General features: G+C 50.0%; 1 protein-coding gene across 2 annotated transcripts in view; it reads left to right on the top strand.

Annotated features, from left to right (window-relative positions):
• PIK3C2B (phosphatidylinositol-4-phosphate 3-kinase catalytic subunit type 2 beta) overlaps positions 1 to 18,597 on the top strand; it is a 463,326-nt gene that overhangs the window by 126,180 nt on the left and 318,549 nt on the right. For both annotated transcript variants that reach the window (XM_078644643.1, XM_078644644.1), the window contains exon 2: positions 2,561 to 3,577. In XM_078644643.1, coding sequence (XP_078500769.1) covers positions 2,669 to 3,577 — 909 coding nt within the window. In that variant the 5' untranslated portion in view covers positions 2,561 to 2,668. The remainder of the gene's footprint in view (positions 1 to 2,560; positions 3,578 to 18,597) is intronic.

An 18,597-nucleotide genomic window follows, 5' to 3' on the forward strand; every position in this document is an offset into this window, starting at 1 on the left:
CTCGCATTGAAATGCCATAAGAGGCACAGAAGGAGAGAAATAGGATGGTCGTACAGGAAAATTCTTGCTGAGAAGCTGAAAGGCAACTTCTCTTTTCCATACAAGAGCCGCAGAGTCGGGCCGCACAGATGTAACCTCCTTCCGCTAAACGTCTACTAGTGAGAGACCACCCAGAGTCTGAAACTAGGAGTAACTATGTAGCTGGAATCTGAACTGAGACATGGTCCTTACATTGGATCCTGCTTGCAGGGATTGCGCATGAGGGCTATCCGGTGGCAGGTTCTACCAAAACAAAATAAAAAACCTTGATGCCTGCCTGAGATCCTGGTAGGGTTTAAGGGTCCAGCAATGTGTGCTTATCCTCCCTTTAATGGAAATTCAACCTCTTCCGGCACAAGAGGCTCCTCTGCCCTCTGACCAACCAAACATCTCACAAGTCAGAGAGGTCCTTCACAACCTATACACGGTGCACAGGCCTCTAAGAAGTCTTTCCTCGGCCTTCCTGACCCAAGGTGCCAAGGCTACGTGAACCTCATGTAACTCTGTCAACGGGAACGTCCTATGGCATTATGGAACCATCAACCTGTGGCTGATCCCTGGTTTAAGGTGGGAAGGATAAGAGTACAAAAACAACCCGAAACACCCATCAGCCTCCGTCGAGGCGCGTGTTCAGGTCTTTTTGAGGGGATCACCCTATTTGTGCCAGGATTGCCACCACATCGGTAGTTTACTGGCATGGCGAAATATATATTTGCCAAGGTTGGTAGAAAGTAATGAGAAAATCGCAAAGATAGGTATTTTTTAAGTTATAAAAATAATCGTAAAAAGCAACTATAAGAAAGAATCTCTTAAAACATATCTTTAGAGCGATCTTCATTATCTGTAAATGAGTTTGTTTGTGCAAACGGAGTTAGAATAGCCACATTCGAATGAAAGAACACACCTCTATGGGATTTTACACCTATCTCATGTTTTACAGCGCTTAGAACCAAAGTGATCTAGTCAAACGAGAACATAGGATTAAATGGGCCTGGAGTTAAGTGGCAGCGTCTGCCTGCCCTTCAGAACCTCAGACATGAACAAATGACCACTCTTTGTCTGAGGAAGGAGGCGACGCTGCTGTGCTCTGGATCAGTGCAAGCAAGGTGTGGTCAAAGCGGAGACAGCTGGCACCAAGTGCCACAAGACATGGCACCGAGCCCTAACTAACGAGATAACAGCGCAGGGTGTATCACATGCACCTGCTGCTGAAGGAGGAGGGGTGAGAGCATCGCCTCTCACCTGTGCACCTGCTGTGAGGAAGAGAAGAGGGCAACTGCATCCTGAACACCTGCCGCCAGGTGACGGGCAGGCAGCCGCCCCACATGCCGTCAGCAAGGCGGCTCCAATGTTCCCCCAAAGCATCCAATCTAGTCCCATTCTTGGGCGTCAGCCATTGGTTGGGTACAGTCTGGGAGAACGTATGTCCCCTCCAGCCTACCCGCCTTCTGCCAGGCGAGCTCCTGCCTGCGGCCAGGGAGGGGCGGCACTGCAGGTGCGTCCTTGGGGGGGGGGGGGGGGGGGGTGATGGAGGAGGAAGGGGTGGGCAGGGAGCTCCGCTGCCTCCTGCTTGTGGTAGTTTTAGGAAAGATGGAGGGGCTGCATGTCGCCGGACAGTGAGTTGTGCAGTGTTTTATGTGTATGTTTTGGTTTCCTTAATCCTCCTTTTTTAGCCTTCTCCATTTTAGTATTTTTATTTCACTTGCTTGTCTGTTTTTCGTTTACTTGTTTTCCTCAGTCTTCTCTTTGGTGACTTTTCTCGCCGTTTCGCGTTTACATTTCTTTCTTGCCTTTCTCTAATCCCATTTAGACTCTCCCTTCCATTTGTTTCTGTCACATTTTGGTCTCTTCATGCAGTGTTAGCTTATTTTGCTTTTTGAGCAGTTGCTGCCGCTGGACGGTGTTATATGCACGTGTAATGCAAAATTACTTCACTGATGTTGCTGACTGCCGATCTGTTTAATGTTGGCGATAGATGCCTTAAGCTTGGCGCCTTCTCTGGGCTCGCGCTGCTCGCCGTGCCTGATGCATTGGGTGCATATTTGCAGCCACCTGCATGTCCTGCTGCTGGTGGCGACGGTTTGCAGAAAGTGCTCGGTACACTCCCTGCTAACCACCCTGTCAGGATTTTCCTCCAGACACCTTGATTATAGGGAGGAGCGTAGGGTTAACGTGCTCCATAATGACCTGTGCTCAGTCCACGGTTCCTATGTTAATGCCTGTAGTGCCTAGTCTGTAATAAATGTCTGCCGCCGATGTTCACTTTTAATGACTTTATGCAGTGCTTGGTCTGTAATAAATGTCTGCTGCAGAGGTTCACTTGTTATGAATTTCTGCATTGCCCAGTTTGTAATAAATGCCTGTTGTCGAGATTCACTTATAATGAATTTCTGCATTGCCCAGGTTGTAATAAATGTCTGTTGTCGAGGTTCACTTGTAATGACTGTCTGCAGTGCTCACTTGGTAGTAAATGTCTGCTGCGGAGATGTTCAATAATGACTTTAATGTCTTCCCCTCACAGGAGACTCCACCTGTCTCAATGCTACTGTTACTCCTAAATCCTGACCGTCTCCGGCAGTAGCCACCGTCCCTCCGCCATCCCTGGCATTGGGCTTCACCGTGGCGAGAGATGTCCACCACCCAAGGCAGCGGAGAGCAATGGCAAACCTTGGAGTCCTTGGGCATCAGTCGCAAGGAGCTGGTCCTGGCCGAAGCACTGCAGATGGAGTACGACGCCCTGTCTCGACTCCGCCAGGACAAGCACCACCACGAGGAGGGCAGGGGTAAGCAGAATGCAGAACATTCCCTCATCTCTTGGGATGACCCAGTCTTGGAGTACAAATCTGTGAAGACCAACTGCAAGGGAATGAAAATCACTCGAGGCCTCTCTGGTTCTGACCCCACCCTTAACTATAACTCCATGCTGGAAGACTCCGGGGTCATCGGCAAGGTGACAGGTAACTCTTCAAGGCTCTCAGACCCTCCTTTCCAGTCCTGGGGCAAGGAGCCTTCCAGTGACTATGTGTACATCTACGATAGCCCAGGGGAGAAGCACACACCCCAAGATGGCACCTTGCCTGGGAAGCTGTCACCTCCTCCTCTGCCGCCTCGCACTTCAACGCGGAGTTCTTTAGAGATTAAGTGCTCCCCACCACCCCGCCGAAGTTCTCCAATACCCTACAAGAGCTCCCAACCCAAGGACATCAATGTGTACAGCTCAGAGCAAAATGGCTCTTCTGGGAAACTGCTGGACCGCCGTATCTCTGAGGAGGAAGACCTGCGACTCATGAACTATGATGGCATCAACGATGCCATCATGAAGCTGAATCTGAAATCCACATATGATGCGGAGATGCTGCGGCAGGCCACGCAGGGCTGGAAGGATAGCAAGAGCATCTTTGAGAAGGATACCCCTGGGAAGCCTGTGGCACGGAGTAAGACCATGCCCCCACAAGTGCCTCCACGGACCTACACCCCTCGGCCTGTCACCCGGAAAAATGCTATTTCAAACAAGAACCGCAGAGTATCCGTGGACCCGGTAGGTGGCACTTGTTTCCTCTTTGGTTTTATCCACACAGTTGCAAAAAGAATACTGGCAGTATGATGGCTTTGTAAATGAAAAATTTTCTTTTTCTGTTTTTTAATTTTTTTAAATAGATATATTTCCATCATTCGGTTTAATGTTGGAAAGTGTCATAGCTGCAGCACACATTAGTCAACGTATGAGTGTTTTTGAAAGACATCTTAAAGGGTGATATTTCTATAAGGAAAGGGGCACAAGATCATTTTGGAAAGAGAGTAAATGCTGGTATCTTGTATCCTGGAGAGACACCCCAAAACCATGTTTTTTGTCTCCAAATCTCCATCAGACACTCTCTGGAGGAAAGTTGTTTGTTTTAGAAAGTATAACAGCTCTGCCTTGGAACTCATTGCATTTTGATATAGTGGCGGTGTTAAAGTTATCATATCCGGTAATCTAAAGAAAGTGCCTAGGCAGGATCTAGAGTGGTGTCCTCAAGAACGTATGAGGAAATGTGCCACATTATAAATTTAGGAGCAGTGGTTCCTGTGGACAATGTGTGTAATATGTTAGTAGTTAGCTCAGTGGCAGTATTCATGGACACAGATGTCGGCGAGAGAAAAGAAACCGTATACAACAAGACATTTATGAACATTACCTGTTTATCTAAATGCGTAATCAAATTAATCAAGAAATGTGCATAGTGTCCCAAGTGAACATAGAACCTACTTATATTCAGTAGGTACTCGCAGCCTTCTAGTACAATGGTGTACGGGCTGGGGAATGGCTCATTTTCAGATTTGTGTCGACGGTGTTTTGACCCCACCATCAATAGGGGGTCTCTTCAGGACCTAACAGGGAGGGACATCTGAATGTTTGTGAATTAACTGTCAGAGTATAAAGTGCACACCACAAGGAAGTGTGTTCAGAGAAGGTACTCACATGGGGCCCAGCCGGGCACCCTGTGAGAGGAAGGGTGGCTGACAGTTCTTTCGGCGTATTGTGTGATATTAAACGTCCGTAACGTAGGAGACACGACAATCTGTGTTATGGATGTTTATCCAATTTAGCAGAGCTTGAGAAAATCCTCTTGCGTATGCTGTAAATGAGGTCTCCGTAGTCCTCCTCATTAATAATCCGAAGTTACGGAGTACAATCAAAGAAGACAGCCGAAGTCAGACTCCGTCCGTAGATAAACATCCATAACACAGATTGTTGTGACTCCTACATTACGGACGTTTAATATCGCACAATACGCCGAAAGGACTGTCAGCACCCTTCCCTCACAGGGTGCCCAGCTGGGTCCCATGTGAGTACCTTCTCTGAACACACTGCCTTGTGGTGTGCACTTTACACTCTGACAGTTAATTCACAAATTTTAGGTGACCCTCCAAGTTGGGTCCTGAAGAGACCCCCTATTGATGGTGGGGTTGAAACGCTGTCGACACAAATCTGAAAACGAAGAATTCCCCAGCCCCTACCATTGTACTAGAAGGCTGGGACTACCTACTGAATATGTATGTTGTGGTCGGTTTTTATATCCTTGAAACCTATTGTATGTCACAAATTGTCCCCTTTTTCATATGTAGGTTTTATGTTCACTTAGGACACCACACACATATCTTGATTAATTGATTATGCATTTACATAAAAAGATAATATTTGTAAATGTCTTGTTGTATATGGTTTCTTTTCTCTCTCCGACATCTCTGTGCCATGAATACTGCCATTGAGCTAACTACTATCATTTATTACACACATTGTCTACAGAAACCACAGTTCCTCGTTATATAATAGATACCCTGGTTCCATGTTAGTAGAGTGGCTCTTGTTTTCCTATACACAACACTGTGAATTAGATCGTCAGAATATCCAGTAGCATAGTCAATTAAATAAGCCTTCTTTAGACTAGAGATAAGGTAGAATCCATGAAAGTTTATTCAAAATGAACATTCATTGCATAAGCCAAAATATGATTATTCTAAAAAAGTCTGTCAAAATTCATATCAAATCATATACAACGATTTAGCATAAGGTTCAAATAAATTGCAGAAATCGGAAATACAGCATAAAATCTGACTTGGTGTCTTCCTCAATAGAATTGTAAATGCTTCTAAGTCCAGAGCATGCAATAAATCGATGTGAATCTACTCTCTAACCGGCAGGAAGTCAACTCTGGCTCACCTCCAAAGTGAGTGCTCTTTTATAGTAAAATACACAGTTGGCATGAAGTGAGAAAAATCTTAGAGGGTCAACAAATCACAATACAGAATAAAATGCAACAATACCGAACACCAGCTCCTGAATTAATTATAATTAGCCCATTTGCCCTAGCATTATCGGATTTGATAGTACAAATATACTTCCATATATTACACTGATAGACTTATGAAACAAAAGACATGGAAATGTTTAAGAGGAAAGCTTCCTCCAGAGACTACACAAAACAACATTTTAATACATAGAGAGCAAGCAGGGTTAAAATAGTTATTACATGCATTATTATTTCATTGCACATTTAGCATGTGTGGAATCGATGAGAAATTAAAACACTGTGTTTTGGCCTAGTTTGTCCATGCTAAGATAAGCACAGTTACGTAAAACGGAACAAATTAATTTAGGTTGCAAATTATTCATATCACTAAATAGTTTTTAATTATTAATTAAAAATCAGGTCTAACTTTCTCTCTTCCTAAAAAACGACAAATTGTTGTCACAGAGGGTGTTCGGGGTGCATTAAAAGCTTCTGTCTGATGACCAACTTGTTTGCCTACTTGCTATTATCAGACTGTATTTGAAGGTGTGGGTCTAAACTGAAGGGCTTTCAACCTTTAGAGATGCAGTGTGTCCAAGCACATGGCTTGTGTTTTGTTTGACTGATCCGAGGGGTTCTTCTGGGGCTAGTACATTGCTTTATTAGGCTTTTGTGGTCTTTCCTATGGATGCCGTTGCTGCTGAGACCAACTGTCTTAAAGGCCACTAGTGAGGAGATAGGAGTGCCATTGCTGTTGAGGAGTCAGTTTTAAAGGCCACTTTAGTAGCCTGTTGGAGACGCATGATTACCTTCTGTTAGGGCTTGTTCCAGTCCTTGGGTTGCTGAGCAACATAGAGACCGGAGATTAGATGTTTTCGGGGGCAGAGGTAGAGGGAGTTTGCAATGTCATGTCATGTACTGGTTGTCCGGGTCAAGGGGTTCACGCTTCAGGGACATTGTCCTCCTTATCTAATAGCAAAGCTAAGTTGAGAGGCATCGCTATGTTTTTGGCTTTGAGTATCCTCTGGGATAGCTTGCCTGGAAGTTTGTGGGGGTTGGAGCTGTAATTGACATTGTTCTACTGGAGTTGATGAAAAGCAGTAGAAGTTGTTGGATTTATAGGCTCCATTCAGTGAAAAGAGAGAAAGGCACTTTTCCTTGCACCCCTAGCAGTCAGAAATCCATAAGTCCTATTGTTTGCCTGGTTTTGTGGCATATTGTGACATCATTCAGTGGGATATCCCATCCTCGTCGCCAGTGTTGCAAAGTAGTAGCCTCCACACAGAGAGTTCAGTCGTACTTTTTGGTACACAGGAAGACACGAACCTCAAGATAACTGCCAGTCCAGAAACCTTTTCACTGGCCCCGCGCTCTACACTGGAGTTCTTGGCATGCAGAGCATACTGAGAATTGTGCAAGTAGATTACTACAGGCCCCCTTTAAGCAAGCTTGTGGCCAACCACATATCAGGGTTATGATGCCTGTCTGTGTCAAGGTGATGGGGGAATGGGGTTGTATACTTTACCTTGAGATGATGTGCGGGTGTCCTGCTCCCAAGTAAAAACAAGCATTTTCAATGCAATAGATCTTGCATTTGCGAGCGTTTAAGCTATTAGCATTGTAAATGAGAATGCCTTTTATTCATGTGTTTTTAAAAGCACATAAATAAAAGGCATTGTTAATTATAATGCCGATAGCTCTATCTCTCGCAAATGTGAGGCCACTTTAATGGTGGCCCGGCCCTTTCTTTAGACACTGCTTGCCGTTTTCAGGTTACAGTGAGCATCGTCTAAAGAATGGGGCACGGCTAACATTTAAGTAAAAGTGCTATGGTGCCTTTTCACCCAAAGCGATAAACATTTAATTAAGAAAGCTTCTGTAGTGCTGCTGCTAAAGTGAAAGCGGCCTGCACTGTCATTTAAATAAATACATTACTAATATAAAAGCGTGCAGCGTGTTGCAGTGTCGTGGTTGGAATAGGGGAACACAATTATAGAAAATAGTTCTCACCGACTACATAAAGACGATCGTGTAACAACACAAATAAAAAGGCCAGTTGTTATGGGAGGTTACAAATGCAGACAAGGCTGTACCAAGGAGGGACTAATAAGCCTATTCACAAATGAAAAGCAATGATTTCGCAAGGCAGTAACAGGAGCCAATTGAAAAGATGGGCGGAGCTTCTATGCCATACAACAATACAACCTATCTCGCAGCACACGCCTTGCCCAATTTCGACCTAAAAAAAAACAAGTCAGTAGGTGAGGCTCGGAAGTGCATTTGCCACAATCGGCCCATCTCCAGGCCGTTGTATTGATCTTGTTTGCTGGTGACGGGCAAGTATGACTAAGTGAGGTTGGCATTACTAAACTAAACTGCAACCCCGCTTATTTTACATGCTTAAATACAGCAGGCATGCTGTATAATTCAGTGCCCTAGCAAAAGTGTAGTGAACCCTAACGTGAGTAGGGAAAATGGGCCCCACAACCGCTGGGATAGCAGTAAAAAAATATTGATTGAGGGTGCGTGTGACCCCTGGTGCCACTGCTCCCGCTGCACTATTGATAGCTACTCCCCTGGTATATCGCGATTTGTGAATGACACCCTCCTATGCCAAATACGGTTCCGGTTGTAAGGAGAGGTGCTGAGCAGGCGGGAGAATGTGAAACCGGCCCCTTGGCACCATGTTAAGTACATTTGGGCACCATGCCATAGCTAGAATGTGCCTCGTTGTATCTAGGGCAGTTTGGGTTAATTTTCTCCATGACCGAGGTCTCCCCTGTGTTTCGCACTTGCCTTTTTGCCAAAGAATGTCCATTTTGGGGTTCAGCTAGGTCACATTTCCAGGCACCAAATCTAGTGCGATCTGGACGGTTTTCTGTTCCTAATTTCGCCTCGAACAGTCGGCGGTCTCGATGTGATAGGCCGGTTTTGCTGCCAGGCCTCGGTGAATCCTTTAGCTGCAGGATTATTCAAGGCAGATGCCATGCCCGGTGCTGGGTGGGCAGCAACACTGCGAATGCCAACCTCTGTCCGCAAGCCCCCACCCCCGCAATAATCCCCTCCCCTCTGACAGCCTCAGAGGGCCTTTCTGTGCACTAACAATGCTCCCACTGTGAGTGCAGCCGGCTGCACTGTGGTCTCGGGGATGGGGGCCGCCCCCGGGGGCCGCGTTAAAGCTCTTTTGTATCGTGTTTTTTTGGCCAGGGAAGGAAATTGAAATAAAGGCCCCGGGGATGATTCATGTGTCTGTGAACAAGTGCTGGCACCTACCGCCCGCCCCCTGACGTGTACCCTTAGATGGGGTTCACGGATATACCAACGCCTGTCAGTGGGGGTGCATGCGTTTGTGCCCTGTGTAGATCAGTACATGATGGAAACCCCCTCCCCTGGCCAATCCTTGGCCTCTCTCTAAGGTGCACAGAGCAATGGCCACTTATGCCAGTTGCAGGAGTGATTATGTGGCATATTTGTGGCTAGGGTGTTACTCTATATATAAAATTGTGAGCTATAAATCCACGATACGCTTCCCACATCACAGCTGACATGGAGTGGCGGCTGGTCCATTAGGGGCGTCGGGGCAGCGCCCCACAAAAGTATCGGGCAACAGGTGAACAGGAATGTAATCCGGCGAATTGACAGTTTACAATTCGTCTGTTTACATTCCCGGACGGTCTGTGCTTCACGGGGTGAAAGTGCTCATGTGCACAGTGCACGCAGGCGAGAGGCGAACAGGAGTCTAGAAGATGGTCTGCGCATGTGAGAGAGGACCGTTGCCCCTCACTCACATTTGCAAACCATTAGGCATGCTGCGGATGCCCAGTGAAGAGCAGGCGTCTGAAGATAGGCTCCTGCTCGGGCGGTGATGCGTTTTGCGCAAGGTCGCCCATGCCCTATCAAATGCCAGGACAGAGTATACAAGGGTCAGCCGCCCGCCCCCCCCCCCCCCGTCGCATCCAGTTAATATTTACTGTTGTGGCAAAAGAAAAGAGCGGGGAGAAGTTACTTTCACCACCATGTTGCAGAGGAGACGTGATGCGACGCGGGACCGGAGGAGATGCCTGTTAAGTTTTATTAATTAAATTAACTTCCACCCCCCTCCCGTGTTTACACCCCCCAGATCCCCCCTCGAGGCATGCCGGCCGCATCTCGTCCCCAGGATCTGCTGGACGCAGAGAGGGTCACCTCACCAGTTATAACTAATTCCCTCCTAGTAGCCTCTTCATCCGTGTCAATTGGGAATCAGGTGGACAGGTAAGAGGCTAAATAACAATAATTGTATTGTAATTTAATGAATTTTTCAGTGCTACGGACTGTCTCACCCGATCTAGGATGTGTTAATGTGTTATATAGAAGAGAGGCCGTGGACCTCCTGGCCACTGGCAAGTAAGTTTTTTTTAAATTTATTACATCTCCCCGCCCCCCCCCCCATCTCACCTCCCTCCCCCCTCCCCTGCCCCCCTCCCCTCCCCCGTGAGAACCCCCTCCCTCGGGACTCGAGTATTGCTGCGAGCCCCGACTGAATGTAAAATGGGCGTTTGGGGCACACCAGTAGGTGGGGGGGGGGGGAAGCACTGACACAGACACCAAATGAGAGTGATAAAGGCCGCTTTATTGGAATCAGGTGCACCTATACAACACCCCCTGGCCTGTGCCGAACAAAACTAATGCTCGCTAAATAACAACTGCCTAACAGCCCCCCCACCCCCACCCCTAAATGTATCCCCAACAATGCAACAAAGTGTCCACATCCGCTCAGCAACCTACCCCCAACTGCAATGACCTCAGTGACCTTACTGACCTCCGCTCCCCATCTGCCCATACAGCCCCAGGCCTCCTGTGATTGCCCCCCTTTCTCTTAGGAAAAACGCCACTCGGAAGTCGTTTACGACTTTCGACCTCCTCCTAGGACTCCTGCCTCTTGGGATACCTGAGCACCCCCAAAGCTCCATCCAGCGCCTCCTTCAACTGCACTATGTACAGTTCCATGCCATACCTGGAAAGGTGGACCCCATCCTCCCTGAAAAAATTCACCGCTCCATAGCATAACTCCGGATGTTCCATTCTCCCCACCCCTTCTCTGGCACAGAACTCCCTCATCTCCCGGTTAATCTTCCTCCGTGCCCTGTCTATCGCTCCTGGGCGCTCCGCTCCCCTCCACACCCGCCTGGGGATAAACTCAGACAAGATCACATGACACCCCGCCCACTGCTGCTTGATTTCCCTCAGGTCCCTCTTCATTTGTTTGACCAAAGCCAACCCCTTGCACTGCACTAAGTCGTTTTCACCTAGGTGAATCACCACCACATCCGGGCACACCCCCCCCCCCCCCTGACTACCGTATTCAACAAAGGCAACAATTCATGCCAACGCATACCCCCTTTGCCCCTCCAGTGACAACGATACAGTCCTGTATCCAATCCCAAATTGAGTGCACGATGCCTTTCCCACTCCGCCTGCTCAGCCCGCTTGACAAACGAGTGTCCCACCATATACACATTCAACACCGCCACCTCCGGCCCCGCCACAGCGCCTGCAAAGAGACACATATCAGAATTCGGAATGACAGTAACAACACCCCTTCCACCTCCCGCAGCCTCACATACGTCCGGTAGCAATCCGACTTCCACCGTCCCAGCCTCTGTATCTCCTCCTTCCCCCACCCTCTACGCGCCGCTTCCGTCGCCGCCCCAATCCGGAAAGAGTGCGTCCCGAAAGCTAGGGGGTCCTCACCCAAGCCCCGCAGGGCGCGCCGCAGAACCCACAACGCCTGCGCCGCCGTCACTCTGACCCCACCACCCCGACCAAACACCTCTCCCGCCTCCTCGCGCCGATCCGCCAACAGCCTTCTACCCCACGCCGCGGGACACACCCCCTCCCGTACACCCAGGCCCAAGACCACCCAAGTTCCGACCCCCCTCTGGTCAGTTTTCGAGCGACGCAACCGCACCGCCACTTCCCGTGCTCGCAAGTCCACATCCTCCCACACCACCCCCGGCACCCCCTTCGTGCCCAAAAGCTCCGACACTCTAAACGCTCCATAAAACAGCCAAGACATCAGGGTAGAAAATCGCACCGCCTCGCCCTCATCCCTGCACACCGCTGGCAGCGCGCCAATGATTCCTTCCAACAAGGCCACCGTGATGGGACGCCTCAAACGAACCGCTGAGCCCCCCTCCCTCGCCCACCCCTCCAGCAGCCGGGACCCCAGTTCCCCCGCCGACGAGGAGTAACCCGACCACAACTTCCCCATGAACGCCATCGCCGACATCTTGCCCGCGATCGTGACCCGCGACAACCCCTTGTCCATGAGCGCCAACATAAACCGCACCACCTGCTCCTCGCGCTCCCACCGGTCCCCTCGCCTTACCGTGCCAGACAGCAAGAATTCCTCCCAGGCTTGCTCGTACGACTTCCACGTGGACACCGCTACGGACGTCTTCACCAATTGAAGGACCCGGGCTCGCCCACCGACCACATCTCTCCCGGAACCGGCGTCCTGACTTCCTCCACCGCCGTGGCTAGCCCATGGAACCTCTCCCACTGTGAACGAGACAAAGCATCCGCAATGTCATTGTCCACTCCTGGAACGTGGCGCGCCTGAAACAGGATGTCATTCTCTAAGCAGCGCAACACAAAAACCCTCATCAACTTCAACACCTGCGGGTCTCTGGCCGACTGCCTATTCACCACCTGCACGACCGCCATGTTGTCCACCCGAAACAACACGCGCTTGTGCGCCAGCTCCCCGGCCCACACCGTGACCGCCACCACCAACGGGAACAATTCCAAAAACGCAATGCTCCGGCCCCCAGCCTGCCAATGCGCCGGCCACTGCTCCGCGCACCACCTTCCATCCCAGTACAGGCCGAAACCGCCTTCGCCCGCCGCATCAGAGTACATGGTGACGTCCCACTCCCAATCCTCCGCCGGCGCCATGGGCACTCCATTGAACCGTTCCAAGAACGCCCGCCTCATGCACAGATCCTCCTTCATTCCCACTGAAAATCGCACATGGTGGTGAGGCAAAGACAGCCCGGACAACGCCAACCCCAAACGCCGGCAGAAAGTTCGACCCGCCCGCACCACGCGACAAGCAAAGTTCAAGTGCCCCAACAGCACCTGCACCTCCCGCACCGCCACCTTCCTTTTCGCCAGCATTCCAGCCACCAGCCCCAGCATAGCTGATTTCTTGTCGTCCGGTAGGCGTGCTTCCATGGCGACCGAGTCGAGCTCAATACCGAGAAAGGACAACACCGTACGTCTTCTCTGGCGCCAGGGGAACACCAAAATCCCCCATCAACCCGGCCAAACCGTCCAGCTGCCGCTGGCAGTCCGCCCCACCGGGCCGTCACTGACTCCGAGCTTGTGCGCCTGGAAAAAACCCACTTGAGGAAGAAACTGAAATGCTCAAATAGCGAGCACGAAATGGAACACCCCATCGGCAGCGCCTTGTCCACAAATATGAGTCCCTCAAACTGAATCCCCAGCAGCTGGTGATCCGCCGGGTGGACCGGAAGGAGCCGGAAAGCCGACTTGACATCGCATTTCGCCATCAATGCGCCCCTCCCTGCCGCCGTAACGAGCCTCCGCGCCACGTCCACCGACGAGTAGGTCACCGACGCCAGGTCCGCCGAGATGTAGGCATTAACCGACTCCCCCTCCGGCCACGACAGATGTTGTATCAACCGGAACTGCCCCTCCTCCTTCTTGGGCACCACCCCAATGGGGGAGATGATCAAGCCAGGCATCGGCGGCTTCGAGAACGGGCCCGCCATTCTCCCTTCTCTGACCTCCTTGAACAGCTTCTCCCGCACAATACCATTGTGTGCGTTCACCGACTTCAGATTGTCCGCCCAGCGGGCAATCCGAGGGCCCTCATAGCCCAGTCGAAACCCCTCCCGAAAACCCCGACGCAGCACTGCAGCATCCTCCGCCCGTGGATACGCCGCCAACCAGGGCTCCATCCGCTCCAACCTAACCGGCGTACGAGCCTTTGCCCAAAGCTCCTGCTCCCCCCCCCCTCTGACCCCTCCCTCCACCCTGCCCCCCCCGCTTTGGGGACCTCCGTGCACGGGCTGCAGGCCCGGCGGGCCCCCAAGCCCCCAGCACCGCAGTGCTGGGTGCCGCCTTCCGCATGTCAAGCACTCATGCTTGAAACGGCATGCCGCCCGTCCGCACTCTCCTCTATTGAAGTCCCAACAGGCCCCGACCGTGGCCTGGCCGCTGGACTCCCCCCGTCCCCCCCCCCGGGAAGGGCGCGCGGAAAAGGGGGGCGGCCCAAGCGGCAAACCGCTGGCCGTGTAAATGGTGTGGCCGAACTTGGCCCCGCCCATTGTCTGCTGGTACAAGTCCGCATCCAGCTCCCACCATAGCGCCTCCGGGTCAGCCGCCATGCGCGCCTGGAACTCCTCGTCATAGTGCGACCACGCGAACCCGCCGTATGTCACCTGCGCTCTCCGCACCACATCCATGTATTTGAAAAGCGCCACGGAACGGTCAGGAAACTTCTCGCAGTACACACTCGCGTATATAAGGAAAGCCGCTGACCAGTTGTCCAGTGTCAACGGCACCTTCGGGCGCCTGGCCAACTCTTGCTCTTCCTCCTTTGACCCTTCCTTTGACGTCAACTCCCTGTGGAGAAGCTTCAATATGTCAATGTACTCCCCTTTCCATATCTTCTCTTTCGTCGCCAACGACAGGTGGGCTCCCAGCGGCTTTGTCAGCCCCATGTATGGTAACTTACGCACCGGCACCACGCAGCTCTCCTTCCCCCCCACCGGCAGTGTCCTTTCCGGCGACCGCCTCTGACCCGCTCCGTGCGCCTGCCCCACCTTCCGCCGCGCCGTCCGTGCCCACTTCCGCGTCCTGCACGTACCGCCCCCGCACCAGCCGCCAGCCATCCTCCCCCTCGCCCCCAGTCCCCACTGAGACCTGCACACAGCGCCGCTTGCCACTCCCCGCTCCGTCTCCCGCCTTACCTGGCGTCAAGGTCGGCGTCCTTGCTGGATCCCGCCGTCTAACCAGTGGAGCTGAGGGGGCCGTCACTCTAGGCACTTCCCGCCTCGCCGGCACCTGTAAAATACTGCCAACAACATTACTCGCCCCCCTTCCTCCCGAATCTCCCCTTCCTCCGCAGACCCTCCCGCTGGTCGGCTGCCCCCCCCCCCCCCCCTTTCCCCCCAAATCCCCAATGCGAATGGGACACACAAAAGATTAATTTTGCTGGGCACCTTCACACCCTGGCCGTGCGCATTAAATCAGAGAACGTGGTAGCCTTTTGGATGTTGAAGTTGGCTCATCACTAGCGTTAGTGTGGTTAGTAGCTGCTGGTGTGTAAATGCTTAGATGTAAATAGCTAGACGCCTTACTACTGTGGCTGGGTGTCTTCTGAGAGCACAGCGATTGTGTGCACAGCACCAATCCTGAAGTACTTAAGGTTTAAGGGTGTGGAGTCTTGTGGGTGGGCACTGTGCCCCTTTGTGCAGGCCAGCTGATGGATTTAGGGTGGTCTTTCCTGTGGTATGTTATGTTTTGCCCTTTGCTCTGGAGGGAATATTGTTTTATGGAGGGTAGAGTGCTGCTGTGAGGTCCAGCCAGCCCACTGTTCCCGAACTCGGTCAGATGAACGTGTGTTGTTCTCTCTGATGTACTCTGGTGGGGGTGGGATTGTTTATTCATTGTTATGCACTCTTGTGACCTCAGTGGGGTGAACCACATGGCGGTAGCTCCCAGCCAGTAAAGTAATACGAGGTAAGAAGTAGAGCAGACACACGGTTTCCCCACCGCTGGCACACAACACACTCACTTTGGTGTCTACTCTCACAGTTCTGTGTCAAGTCTGCGTGTAAGAGTAATTAAACAGGCAAAGGGAAACTAATGAGAGGTACTGATAGTGTTCATTTAAAGTGCTCCAAAACCTCCAGATCATGAATGCGCAGTCTAAAACTGTAAATATATGTATATATGTGCATGCAGTTTTGGTAGGTTAGCAGAAATTAACGTAATGAATGTAAATTATGAGACGACCTGACTGATTGTTACTGGGTGACTGTTATGCAGCGCTAAACTACACCAACTTATTGCAATTATTTCACAAAAGGTTTGTACTTCTGAAAGTTATTAGCTGGTGACCAGAAATGTACATACAGGCGTGTTTACTTTCCTGATTAAAGTGGTATGCGTGGGGTTGGAGAGCAGCTGTGCCATTTGAGCAGTGCCATGCCTTTACAAAACAGCACCTATGGCCTGGAAATGGTATTCGTATTTTGTTACTCAGACTCCCCCAGTCCCACCCTCCGAGTCAGGTGATGTGTGGTGTAAACATGTCCTGTAAATCAGAAGGTTTGCTTTGTGACTGCCTGCCTGGCACACACCATTTTCATCTTCAGACCACAGTTTATTTATGTGTTTTTTAAACTTCTACGTTTACACTCCTACGCTGTGGTGGATGCATTATTTATGCTATATTCTTTGTCCGTGCTTTGAATCAAGCTCTGTAGATCGAGTCAACTTAAGCACTGTATTTTGGTTTGCAAAAAGGCAAAGTCATGGCGTATAAAGAGTTAACATTTTTTCGCCTATCTCATCTCGGACTTCTGTCTGAATAGTTACTTTAATTAAACTTAGTAACAGGGCTACAGAAAATAAATCACTTTCATGCTGCAACACTTTGTTTCTAAACATATTTTCATGCAAAATGGCACTCGGCTTGTGTGTTGCCAGTTCCTGTGTTAGGTTTTAGCGTTGTGACTTTCTTTTTAAAGCTAATAGCGATGTATAATGCTTGCGGGTCTGTGTTGGGTATAGGCTGTCGCAGTGTCAGAGTGACTGAATGTCCACAGCCTCCTCACTCAGCCCAAATCTTCAGACAGTGTCTCGTGCAGATTTTGCACATGTGGGTTTAGATTAATCTTGTGTGCCTTTTGGTTTGTGTGTATTTCACTTGTTTTGCGCTATTTGGAGTTTATTTAATTTTCTTGTATATCTGTTAACTAGTTTCTGTCTCCTCTTTGGTATTATGTACGTTTGAGTTTTTGGTGCGTGGGTGTTGTTGTCATTTGGGTGGATGTGTTCCGTTTTGTTTGTACGTATTGCTTTGTGTTTGCTGCCTACCTTTATATTCCAGACGGTACGTGTGTGTATGTTTGTGCCAGTTGTTCTTTATGCCATTTAATATGTATGTGACATTTAGTGTTTAACTTTCGGAGTGTCTGTGACATTTTCTGTATTTGGGCCTGCCTTTTGTTTGTATTTGATGTCCACGTTCTGCTTGCTGCTGAGTGTGTGTGGTATTTAGGGTATTTCTGTTTCCATGTGTATACTCCGTGTGCCCCTTATTCTATGATTTTCAATCGCCCATTGCGCTCATCTGGGTATAGAGCAAACTTTGTTTGGGGTGTCTGTTACTGAAAGCGTGTTCTGAGTAGTGTATGTATGGCACTTCTATTTGTTTCGTGTTCTCCCACTTATTTACTGCTCTAATCACAATGCTGCAGCAGGCTTATTGTGTGATTGCAGCTCTACTCTCTGTGCTTTTCAAATTTGCTTGAAAATGCACCATTTACCCACTTTTTTTCAAACTTTTCTCTGGGGAGAACCCCTGAACCCTTCTTATGATGATTGGGCTCGCTCACTGCGCTGACTCGCCACGGTGCAGTCAGACAGAAAGTTTACGCCCTCACCTCTTTCAAAGTTCACCAGCCGCCACTTTAAAAGTGCGTACTCATGCTTGCATGTATTGGTGTGTGTGCACCGCACTCTCTACAGCTGGTGTGCTTTGTGCTTTGTGATAGTGCGTGCATGCTGTATTACATGGCACTGACAAAGGGCTGTTTACACACACGTCCCGACCAATCCGTCACTCATGGTGACCCAAACACTAGAGTGACCATTACCTAAGAACTCTACAGTTACCAGGCACTGTTGGTCCAGACTGATGCCCGGTGAGTAGGGAGGGTGGGCTGAGCTTGTATTCAATAATGGTATTCGGGGTGTTCCAGATCATGTGATTAACTCGAGGAATTCTTCTAGGGACCACTGTATGCCTGCCATCTCTTCAAAAGATCATTCTTCTCACAGTGGGGAAATAAATCTTCTCTTGGCCAGTGACTGTCTTATGTTACACACCATCACAAACATATTTCAGAAGATAAAGAAGCTTCTTTTTTAACAGCAAATATTAACAGGATGTCTGTTCCTAGGATGGTGTATCTCAGGTTAGGATTAGGAAGTAGTGCCCTCACACACCCTTTAGGGTGTCCTGCTTCATCATGGGGCTTGGCTCCTCGTGAGGTTGGCACTGCAATACCCCACGGGCCCCGCAAGAGGGCTCTTTAGCCACGGGCCCCGCAAGAGGGCTCTTTAGCCACGGGCCCCACAAGAGGGCTCTTCAGCCACGGGCCCCGCAAGAGGGCTCTTTAGCCACGGGCCCCACAAGAGGGCTCTTCAGCCACGGGCCCCGCAAGAGGGCTCTTTAGCCATCGGCCCCGCAAGAGGGCTCTTCAGCGGAGATCTTTTAGTAAGAAAAGCTGTGATGATGAGTGCGGGTTCTTGGGAGGTAAGTGAATAGGTAAATTAAAACTACCTTAGGGGTACCACGAAACTGCTTGTAATCCGGGGTCCCCTAGGTAAGGATAAAAGGTAGGTGTAGATTGTTTACTTCTAGTTAAGAACAGATAAATTAACAACGTGTGTAGGTTGGCATGTATCACTCATCTGCGGTCCAGGAGGGATCCATGGCGTTTCATCAGGACCACAAAGTGAAAATTAGAATCCCTACCCT

Source organism: Lissotriton helveticus, chromosome 5_1, assembly GCF_964261635.1.
Source record: "Lissotriton helveticus chromosome 5_1, aLisHel1.1, whole genome shotgun sequence".
Lineage (NCBI taxonomy): Eukaryota > Metazoa > Chordata > Amphibia > Caudata > Salamandridae > Lissotriton > Lissotriton helveticus.